The 12,650-nt window shown below is 28.4% G+C and overlaps 1 protein-coding gene across 1 annotated transcript in view; it reads right to left on the reverse strand.

Moving 5' to 3' along the window:
* Positions 1-1,249: 1,249 nt before the first annotated feature.
* The window catches only part of LOC111612394 (insulin-like peptide receptor), a 93,260-nt gene continuing 81,859 nt past the window's right edge, over positions 1,250-12,650 (reverse strand). Inside the window, exons 24-27 of the mRNA XM_023353598.1 lie at positions 6,001-6,135; positions 5,512-5,918; positions 3,541-3,697; positions 1,250-3,458 (exon numbers count right to left, since the gene is read on the reverse strand). Coding sequence (XP_023209366.1) covers positions 2,999-3,458; positions 3,541-3,697; positions 5,512-5,918; positions 6,001-6,135 — 1,159 coding nt within the window. The 3' untranslated portion in view covers positions 1,250-2,998. The remainder of the gene's footprint in view (positions 3,459-3,540; positions 3,698-5,511; positions 5,919-6,000; positions 6,136-12,650) is intronic.

Consider the following 12,650-nt stretch of genomic DNA (forward strand, 5'->3'; position numbering starts at 1 on the left):
ATTCTAAAAATATTTTATATTTCCACAACATGCCCACAGCACTCTTGTTGCACACAGTACACTTGCATGTCATGAAGTTGGAAAAGATCACTTTAGTACTTTATAATCATTTTTTTAAATTCTTCTACTTTTATCTGAAAATATTAAGTTCTTGTTTGATTGCTAAGATGTTAAAATTTTCAATAATTAATTTGTCTAAATTTATTATTTTTTAAGTAATTAATTACAAAAAGATTAATTTTCAAGAGTGTTTTTTCTTGAAAACTAGTTATAATAATAAAGCAATATGCAAAGGCTAATTTTAAAAATCGCATATAATTATTTAATAAGTCAATAAAAGCAAATATATGCTTTATAATTTTTATTTATTATACTTTCAGCTAGATACATGCAACAAAATTTTTCAACTGCATCATACATTATTAACATATCAGAAATTCTTAAAATATATTTACAAACTATAATCTCTATTTGCTGTAAATTTCTCTACAAAATGAAATTTTATGATCTATCATAGTATAAAAAATATAATATCTAAGACAAAAAGTTCTTTTCTTTTGATTAAGACGTTTCAAATCACGTATTCAATCTTTACATTTATTTTACAGCAAACGGTCGCAGATTATAAATCGACTCATATCTTACAAAACGTTTTGGAGGCATTCATTAGCACCAGATTTGCTAATTAAGTTGGAGATGAATATTTGCATTAATCAGGTTGGTAAACTACTTTGTTACATCCATAAATATGTCAATTTTTTTCTTTTGGTTTTGATTACCTGAAATTTATACAAAAATATCTTTTGTTGCTACTACGTTTTAAATATTTGTCAGAAGAAATTGTAGTGGTAACAAAAACTGGAAATCATTTAAATCTAATTGATGCAACGAATCAACTCCAACAAAAAAATGTATTTATTTTCTTCACAAATGTTGACTAGATAATATATATAAAATCTTGAAAGAATTCCATTCTAAAAAAAAAAACAAAATAATGCAAAAAAAATTATGCATCATTATTTACTTTGATAAATGGAAATTTATCCTTGAGAAATAATTGTACTTGATTCAATTTTTATTGTATAAAATAAAGCAATAATTGCAATAATTTTTTTTATAAATTTCTACTTTAGTTACTTTAGTAACAAAAAAGAAGTTTGCATAATAATAATTGCTATTTAGCAAAGTTTTATAAGCAAAAGTTTAATGCTTGAGCATAGGCAAATTAAGTTATTTTTCCAATTTGTGCTTTTTTTTTTTTTTTTAATTATGTTTATAACTTAAGTATTTTAAATGGAATAGAAAAATGAGCTGCATTTATTTTGGCACAAAATGCAAAATTTAAGATTCTTTTATTATTTTTTGAAATTAAATCTTTCTGTAGATTGATAAATGATCCTTTTTTTTCCTATGACAAAATTTAATTGTTAAAACCATATATGTTTTTGTTTTCTATCCTTTTATCCTCAAAAATTAATTGCACATAATGATTAAGCACAGTAATTACACAAACAAAAAGGCAATACGATTAAGTTTTAAAAAATAATATACAACTTTAGAGAAAATTTATTTATATATACAGGTTTAGAACGAAAAAATCTGAGCAAATACAGTATGCGTCAGAATATATGTATTTTATCAAATTAATGCTACGTCTATAACACTTTTATATATTTATGATGTAAAATTACACAGTTAAGAGATTATATATTATTATTATATCTTAATATGGAAATTTTAGAAAAATGTTTGCTAACTATTTTGGCACAAAATATAAAATTTAAATTTAAAATGAATGCAATGATAGAATGACGACCTATGAATGTATGCAATGTCCTAAGGCATTTATTAAGAGAAAATGAGATGAAAATTTTTTTAAAAAGTATTGGCAGGTCGTATTGGCTGACGAATTTCTATTGTACACACATTTGTTATTTAGTACAATTCCATTCCAATTTGAACTTTTTAAATGCAGGGTTTAAAAATATTAAATCGTGTATGGCATCACAGCTAATAATTTAATATTCCAAATGTTAGGGCCAACTGAATAAGTCAGTTTCAAAATTATGATTTTTGAAATCAAACTTTTTAAAATTTTCATTAGAAAAGTAATCTATGTAAAAACTTTGATTATGTTGTCTAAACTAAAGCTCAGTCTAAAATCTACATTTCACAGATGGTGTTCTGATGTATTTTTATTTAATTTAATGTAATTCTAATGGAAAGATAATATACTTGAATGAAAATATTTACATACTCATGTGAAAATATAGTTTTAAAATTGGACTGGTTTGTTTCATGAGGCACAATGTACATTCGGCTTTATGTCCAATCTCAATTTTGCACATTGACGATAGTTCTTCTAGCTGACTTATGGCAATGCTGACAGCATGGACAAGGGATTGAGAATGACATTAACTCAAATTACTCGCACAAAATTAGGAGGATCAAGACAGAATTCATACACTAAATTCCTGAGAGTGAATTCTGCATTCTTTACCAAACAAACATTAGTCAAATACAAAAGTTTAGAAAAATTTTGACATATATTAGATCAACATCCCTATTTCATTGATTCGAACATCAATACTGAAATGTGCTTCAGTTACAAAATGGAAACCTTTGCCATTAATTACAATTCAAAATAGGCATCACTTAAACAGTTGGCCCTACTTGATTAAGATATAAAATACCCGAATTAACAAACATGAAAAAAAACTCGGATTATAAGATTGACAGATTTAAGAAAATAATTTTATACATAATGGATATTTGCAAAACACACATTATATTTAATTAAAAAAAACTTTAGTTAATATAAAAAAAAATTTGGCTAGTATTTTTATACTTAACACACATGGAGCAGAACAAATCCATCAAAATGTCTTATGAAAAAATTTGAAATGAATGACTTTCTTGATGATTATTTACAACATGTATTATGTTTATTATTATTATCAATGATTATGAAATGGCCATGTTATCAGAAATTTAGTTTTTAGCACATCATAGTCCTTTCTTTGGGAAAATACACACTACCATTGATGGCACTTCCATTCGATAAGTTACTAACCTTGCTACCTTGGCTGTCATCCGAACAAGTAAGAGACATACCCTTACTACCATCACAATTCTGTCTGTTAGTTTTTGCCACATTGGTAGATTGTTCACTGTTAATTTGATTATTTCCAGATGTTTCGGATGTTATGGTTGAACTGGGAAAGTAATACATGTCCGTTTCGTTATTTAGACTTTTTAATGATATGTTGTCATTAGTGGGAGACTTCAAAGGAGTAGAGGCAGTATCATTATCATCTTGGTTATTTGACTGAGAGAAGTAAAATGAAGACTTCTGGAACTGTGATGATGTCACGTACTTCAACAATTCCTCAATTATGTCTATGAATGTTGGCCTCCTCAATGGATTACTATTCCAGCACTGACTCATTAACATGTACCTGTAAATAAATACATTTTTCACTTATTAAAGCAATATCATCCTTAAAAATAAATATAAAAAAATTAAAAATAAAATCTTACAATATTTCTGGACAGTTTTCTGGTTTTTCCATTGTTCCGCCATGCATCACGTATTTTAAGACCTGCTCATTAGAAAGGCCTTGATACGGTTGAGACGAAAGTGTTGCCATTTCCCATAAGACCACGCCATACGACCTACAATAGAAACATAATTTGGCTTTTTAATAAATATATACATTTTATTGGAAATTAATCATAAATGACACTTTAATAATGAACATTTGAAAATTTTTTTCCAATTCCTGGAAAAAGAAAATGAAAACAAAGTATAGCATTGAAATCCATATATATAAAAATAATGTATGTCTGCCTGTCTGTCCTTCAAGCATTACCACACCGTTTATCCGATTGCCATGAAACTTTGGGAAGTTGTTTAATATACTCCCACAAAGATTTCTGGCATAGTACATTTATCCTACGATAGATGGCACAAGTGTATATAAGCATTTCATCGTGAGTTCGATCGATTTCAAATTGTGACGACCATTTCCCCCCTCCAAAAAATATCTCTATATATGCATTTGTAAACTGTTATTTATGATATTTGTAATAATTTTTGTTTAATCACTTTATTTCAACTATTTTTTGCTAATTATGTATTCGCTCAAACTTTGTTAAAACTTTAACTGTATCCCGAACAACAACTGAAGTTGTAGGAGGAAATTTGCCTATTTTACCGATCTAGGGATCCTCCTTTTCCAAATTTTAATATCAACTCACAATAATTTAAAAAGACAAATTACAATAAAACGGTTTATTATCCAACTATCAGAAATTTCACAACATGCCAAGGAAGAGAGGAAGGAGCTAAAATTGTAAAGGATTAAAAAAAATATATCAAAATGGGGAATATCGTACTTCTGACAATCGCTGCAAGTGTGTGGGCTAGATTTGGAGAATCCATGCTTCTCACATGGACAACTGAATGTGGCCAGCTCACACATCGGAAAACCTTCTGATTTATTCGTGTACGCACCAGACGGAAAAACAAAAAGATATTGTGTATCCACAAGCACTCTAATAAATAAATAGAATTGAAATGACACTTTGAAATGTTTTCCTGATGAAAATGAATAACAATAATAATATAATAATAATAAGTTTCAATCAAAATGATAAAATGTAAATTGAATTTTATTATAACGAGTTTGCTTGAATTTCTTCTGAGATCACAGCAATGTGCGACGAGTAAGCTAGTACTTGATAAAATTTAACAAAATAATTAGAGTTATTTTTTGTAAATCAATATGTATATATTATACCATTTTTAAAGTTTCTACTTCTATATTCTTAATTATAAACTGCATTCATCTTTCACTAGATGAGAATTTATTTTCTATACAAATTATTCTTATCAATACAAATAATTTATATAATGTAAAGCAAAACTATGCAGAATATATTCATTTTAAGCCTAATTAATGATTAAAAGAATTATGTTTTCTCTTCTATTTAAATTAGTTATTCAATAAGTATCTTTCCTTATAGCTATATGGATGTTTACTGTAATTACTAGCATATAAGACTAGGTTTTTATTCGTTTTTCACTGCTTCAAAAACCTAGGTCATCTTATATATGCGAGAGAAGATTCTTTATCATTTTGCAATAATTTTTGTGAACTGTGTATAGTTCATACTACCATTATAGCAGGGTGTTATCAAGGCCAAGGCGAATGTCACTTTCAAAGAGATGGTCCAAAAATAACTGGTCACCTAGTAATGATTATAAATGTAGTTATTTCATATTTGGTATTTTTAATGAATATTTGCACATTCTGAATCATTAAAAATAAACCTTTTCTGGTCATGCACATTATAATCTTTTGATTTTGCTATGTGGGTATCAGGTGCATGGAAAAGCATTTCTCCAGAGCTGATAACAGAGTCATTCAGGAAATACTACATTTCAAATTCACTTGACAGATCAGAGGAGGGGATGCTTTATGGAGTGAGAGCGTCAAGTGATGGCACTTCCATTCGATAAGTTACTAACCTTGCTACCTTGGCTGTCATCTGAACAAGTAAGAGACATACCCTTACTACCATCACAATTCTGTCTGTTAGTTTTTGCCACATTGGTAGATTGTTCACTGTTAATTTGATTATTTCCAGATGTTTCGGATGTTATGGTTGAACTGGGAAAGTAATACATGTCCGTTTCGTTATTTAGACTTTTTAATGATATGTTGTCATTAGTGGGAGACTTCAAAGGAGTAGAGGCAGTATCATTATCATCTTGGTTATTTGACTGAGAGAAGTAAAATGAAGACTTCTGGAACTGTGATGATGTCACGTACTTCAACAATTCCTCAATTATGTCTATGAATGTTGGCCTCCTCAATGGATTACTATTCCAGCACTGACTCATTAACATGTACCTGTAAATAAATACATTTTTCACTTATTAAAGCAATATCATCCTTAAAAATAAATATAAAAAAATTAAAAATAAAATCTTACAATATTTCTGGACAGTTTTCTGGTTTTTCCATTGTTCCGCCATGCATCACGTATTTTAAGACCTGCTCATTAGAAAGGCCTTGATACGGTTGAGACGAAAGTGTTGCCATTTCCCATAAGACCACGCCATACGACCTACAATAGAAACATAATTTGGCTTTTTAATAAATATATACATTTTATTGGAAATTAATCATAAATGACACTTTAATAATGAACATTTGAAAATTTTTTTCCAATTCCTGGAAAAAGAAAATGAAAACAAAGTATAGCATTGAAATCCATATATATAAAAATAATGTATGTCTGCCTGTCTGTCCTTCAAGCATTACCACACCGTTTATCCGATTGCCATGAAACTTTGGGAAGTTGTTTAATATACTCCCATAAAGGTTTCTGGCATAGTACATTTATCCTACGATAGATGGCACAAGTGTATATAAGCATTTCATCGTGAGTTCGATCGATTTCAAATTGTGACGACCATTTCCCCCCTCCAAAAAATATCTCTATATATGCATTTGTAAACTGTTATTTATGATATTTGTAATAATTTTTGTTTAATCACTTTATTTCAACTATTTTTTGCTAATTATGTATTCGCTCAAACTTTGTTAAAACTTTAACTGTATCCCGAACAACAACTGAAGTTGTAGGAGGAAATTTGCCTATTTTACCGATCTAGGGATCCTCCTTTTCCAAATTTTAATATCAACTCACAATAATTTAAAAAGACAAATTACAATAAAACGGTTTATTATCCAACTATCAGAAATTTCACAACATGCCAAGGAAGAGAGGAAGGAGCTAAAATTGTAAAGGATTAAAAAAAATATATCAAAATGGGGAATATCGTACTTCTGACAATCGCTGCAAGTGTGTGGGCTAGATTTGGAGAATCCATGCTTCTCACATGGACAACTGAATGTGGCCAGCTCATGCGTCGGAAAACCTTCTGATTTATTCGTGTACGCACCAGACGGAAAAACAAAAAGATATTGTGTATCCACAAGCACTCTAATAAATAAATAGAATTGAAATGACACTTTGAAATGTTTTCCTGATGAAAATGAATAACAATAATAATATAATAATAATAAGTTTCAATCAAAATGATAAAATGTAAATTGAATTTTATTATAACGAGTTTGCTTGAATTTCTTCTGAGATCACAGCAATGTGCGACGAGTAAGCTAGTACTTGATAAAATTTAACAAAATAATTAGAGTTATTTTTTGTAAATCAATATGTATATATTATACCATTTTTAAAGTTTCTACTTCTATATTCTTAATTATAAACTGCATTCATCTTTCACTAGATGAGAATTTATTTTCTATACAAATTATTCTTATCAATACAAATAATTTATATAATGTAAAGCAAAACTATGCAGAATATATTCATTTTAAGCCTAATTAATGATTAAAAGAATTATGTTTTCTCTTCTATTTAAATTAGTTATTCAATAAGTATCTTTCCTTATAGCTATATGGATGTTTACTGTAATTACTAGCATATAAGACTAGGTTTTTATTCGTTTTTCACTGCTTCAAAAACCTAGGTCATCTTATATATGCGAGAGAAGATTCTTTATCATTTTGCAATAATTTTTGTGAACTGTGTATAGTTCATACTACCATTATAGCAGGGTGTTATCAAGGCCAAGGCGAATGTCACTTTCAAAGAGATGGTCCAAAAATAACTGGTCACCTAGTAATGATTATAAATGTAGTTATTTCATATTTGGTATTTTTAATGAATATTTGCACATTCTGAATCATTAAAAATAAACCTTTTCTGGTCATGCACATTATAATCTTTTGATTTTGCTATGTGGGTATCAGGTGCATGGAAAAGCATTTCTCCAGAGCTGATAACAGAGTCATTCAGGAAATACTACATTTCAAATTCACTTGACAGATCAGAGGAGGGGATGCTTTATGGAGTGAGAGCGTCAAGAAAACATGGTTGTTTGTCTTAATATGTGCATTTGATAATATTTTACATGTGATTAAACAAAATAAAATTAGAATTGTATTAATAAATCTAATTTTCTTTATTTTGATCTTTAAAGTCACACCTTGTCCTATATGTGAGATTGTCTTATACGTGAGTAAATACAGTATATGTCTTAAATTTGTATTTTGGTTGTCAAGCTACTTTGAGGTGTTAAAAAATAAAAATAATAATAAAAAAATAATTATCAAACCATTTATATACATGTTATGGGTTAAACTAGTTACAAGGAGGTACTACAATCAACATTTTTTAAACATTTAATTGGTATACAATTAAACTTCTAACTACATCAATAGTTTAATGTTGCACAAATTTAGCATTAGCTAAGGGTAAAATTTATTACTTAAAATTTTTTATATTTGAGGGAAAAATTATACAATTTTAAAATGAAGGTGGAACTACTTTGAAAAATGAATTGATATAGTCCCGCCTTTGAACTGCAATCTTTGAGGAAGGAAAAATCTCTATTCTCTTTTAACATCTGCTAGGTTTCTACGTTCACAAAGTAAATGGAAAACAAAGATTGACTAGTGACAGACACCATACTGTCATTGAATTAAATTATTTGAAGATTATAAATTATCACATAAAAAATATTTAATTTTACATGAATGTAAAATCTTTTCACTTTAAAAAGCAAATTATTATAGAAATTGTTTAAATTAATTAAATTAATTTATTTAAAAAAGCAATAAGCATAATAAATAGAATCATTTGATAGTGGAAAGGTTAAATTACTTGAATACCAACTGAAATTTTGTTTTTTGTACACATTCAATTATTATATACAGTCAAACCTCACTACAATGATATTTTGTGGGACAGGAAAATAGTATTGTTATACGGGGTTATTGTTGTAGTGAGGTCTTGAAACTTAAAGGCTGAAATTGTCAAAAAAGTGAAGATTAGTTTAAATATTAATTACTACAATTTATATAAAGGTCTCTGAATGTTTTTGAATTATTTATTAACCAGGAAATTGTATTACATTGTTTTGAACTTTATTTGTCTTAAAAAAATTTGTTATTTTGCTTTGACTCATTTTTTGCAAGCTGTGGTTTACAAATGCTGAACAAACTGTGTCAAGAGCAGCTAGTTGTTCATTTCCAATTCCAGGAATTATGATTGCCATGTGTTGAATTGTTTCCATTTGAGAAATAACTTCTAAGTTACTGGGGAGTTTACATGGAACTGATTCTTCTTCCTCTTTCCCATCTTGGACATCAGTTCCTAACTCTGCCAGAATTGCCTCATTGTTGCAGTCTGTAAATAAATATAGTTATTTGTCAACAGAAATGCATTCTTCTGCCACAATGTCTATGCTGTTGCCTGTAATACTGGAATATTTTTGGAGTAGTTCCTGGAGATTGCCACTTTGTGACACCAAATGCATGTTACCAGCCTCACTGTTTGACAACAGATCATCATTCTCATTGTCAGATAACACATGTATGTCATTATCTTGAATGAAGACAAGATTTCCTTCTTTCCAGCAGTTCTTGATTGTAACAGGTTGCAAATTTCACCAGCAGCTGGCAGTCATCTCAAATGCTTGTTTTATGTTTGTTATATGAATTTGATAACTTCCTTTCAATGTTTATTAACACTCTCTGCATTAAATGCAATCTGTACTTGGCTTTAAAAATCCGAATTATCAATCAATCAAATATTTTTATTTGCATTAAGGCTAAGCCTTGTTACAGGGGGTATTTTCCAATAATATATTATTATATATTTGTTAATTTTTCATTGTTTCATATACATCACACTCAAGATCATTAATAACATTACAATAATCGTTTAGTATTAAATTTTATCATTATTTTCCTTTTTAAATATTTTACTTTAAGTAACATAATTAGTAAAAACAATTTTTTATTTTATTTTATTAATTTATTACATATTTTTTAGTTCTCTGGCAATTTGATTAAAAAAAAACCATTAATTTTATACATTTGATTTAACGTAAGATTGTTTAATTTAGTTCTAAAGTCTTGATTTTACTTCGTAGATATTACTTCTATAATTTCATATTTTTGATGATATTTCTTTAGTCCTTCGTAGTCTCTTAGTATATGGATCAGAGAATAGTCATTTGATTTACACCAATAACATCTGTCCTTAGTAAAATCTAAATAAGTATTATTGATAAACAATGAATATTTATTAAGTCTTAATTGAATTAATAATCTTTTTATATTCATATTGATATTAGCTGTTATGATGTTCGAAGTATTTCATTTAGTAAATCTATTTGGTCAGGCGGAACGTAAACCAACACCATAATAATTAACTTTTTGTATAAATGTTTCATATCAGTATCATCAATTTGTAATAAGATTAGAATATAATTAGTTGCTTTTTGTATAAATTTTACGAAACCAATGTTTTTTCTTAATATTAGACAAAGTCCTCCATATGGTCTCCCTGGTCCTATTGGTTTCTGTGCGTCAGAAAATATAATTGTATATTCCATTCTATTTTTTATAATTTCATTAACTGGTGTGACTAGCCAGGTTTCAGTTATACCCAAGATATCAGTATTATATAGTAGTTGAAAGAAATCTTGAGTTTTTATTTTGTGGATTAAGCCTTGGCAGTTCCAGTTCGTGATATTTAAGTTAAGATTATTTGAAATTTTAATATCTTGATCATTTTCACATTCTAATTCTGAATTAATTATGTTATTGGGTTTTTCTGTAGAGAATACAACAAAAAATCATCAGCATATACCAATTGATCCTGAATATAACTATATGTAATTTTTTGACGATTAATTAACAGATAGTCATCACGCAGTTTTAGTTGTAATCCTTGTTTCTTAAAATCTGTATAATAATGTAAAAGTTTTTTCCTTCTTTTGCGAGAATCTTTATTTAAATCAGCTGACATATTAATTTCTTGCCAATTTCCCAGTGTCTTGTTATATTTCAATTTATTAAAGGCTGCAAGGATTCTATTTCTTAATTGGTTTGATTTTAATACTATGCACTTAATTTGAATATTTGGATTAGGTATTGAATATATATTTTCTATACCTTCTGATTCGCTGCAAACTATTTTTAAAGTATTAGAAAAAAATGTTGCTAATTCATTTTTAGTAATATTTTTAAGCTGATTTGTATAATCATAAATTATAATTTTATTATTATTTATAGTGTTAGTCATAGTATCCAGTTTATATTGAGTTAATTCATTTTCCAGTCTTAGTTTAGTAAATTCATTTTCTATTTTATCATTTCTTATTTTTATTTGTTGAATTTGATCTTTAAATTCTTTAATTTCATTTTGAATTATATTAATTTCTTGTCTTATAAGTGAAAATTGACTCACCAGCTTATCATTACTATTAGTTATCAGTTCGACTATCTTATTCCATAATTCTGCTGTTGAAATGTCTATTTGTTCCGCAGGTAATTGTTCTTGTGAGGAAGTTAAATTAATTAGCTCACCTGTTTTATATTTTGATTTGGCTCTTCTAGGTTCAGTATATTCAGTGATAAGGTTTGAATCTGATTCCAATGGTTTGAAACTATTAGTCAGCAATTTCTGACAAGTAGATGATCTTCCTCTCTTTGTTGGAGTTTTCTGTAAGGGACCAGGATTTGGTTCTATTCCAGCAATCAGTAACAATAAAATAAGAAGCTTAATATTATTCCTTTTATTCGAAAATAATTCAAAATTTTTCATTTCTTGAAAAAATCAGACAAAATATGAAAGTGGAGAAAAATCCACGCCAACAGCTTTGACAATCAGAGCGCCCCCACAAAACTCTGAATTATTCCCATATCTAGTGGTTGCAGCACTGATGTACAATTAGAAGGAAAATAGCATATTTTAATGTTGCATAATGATTGTATATTGGTATGAGCAGTATAGTTATCTACTAAAAGAGTTATTTTTTCTTTTTCTGCATCATCTGTTTGTCCACCATAAATATCCACTCATTGAAGATGCTTGCAGTCATAAAACATTTTCCATTGGCCTTATAATGGAATGAAATAAGGACAATTATGACAGGAAATAGGAAAATAAGTTGAGAAAAGAAACCTTACCTGGCATACTTCTCACGTTCTTCAGACATCAGGGTTTTGCTGATCTTCCAATTATAGGAGGTGTTAATTTGTCCATTCATATTGAGTTGCAACACAGAAGAACAGTGATGCACTTTTTTGATCGTTTATTACCTTTGCATGTTTTCAATTAAACACAAATGTTTTTAGGGGCATCAATTGGAAAAATAACCCAATTTCATCTGCATTATAGATGATTTCAGGTTAATATCTTTCAAGGATTTCTTTCATTTTTTTCTTACTCTGAGAATTTGTTTCTTCAAGTGGCACTGATTTTTCTTCCCCTGAGGCAACTTTGAAGATAATGCAATGTCTTTGTTTGAAATGATGCAGCCATCCGTTGCTAGCTTTAAATTCCATGTGTCCAATCATCTTTGAGAAATGTATTGCTTTTTGGCACAAGACTGACCTGTTTATTGGTACATTCTGTACCAGTATCTCAGTAAACCAACGAAATGTTGTACTGTCAACATCATCACAATTAGGTATCTTCAGACATTTCTGAGAAGGTTCCATATTTCCATCTGCTACACTGCACTCAATTTCCTTCCATTT

The sequence above is a fragment of the Centruroides sculpturatus genome, unplaced genomic scaffold, assembly GCF_000671375.1.
Source record: "Centruroides sculpturatus isolate CEXI.00-Female unplaced genomic scaffold, Cexi_2.0 scaffold1592, whole genome shotgun sequence".
Taxonomy (NCBI): domain Eukaryota; kingdom Metazoa; phylum Arthropoda; class Arachnida; order Scorpiones; family Buthidae; genus Centruroides; species Centruroides sculpturatus.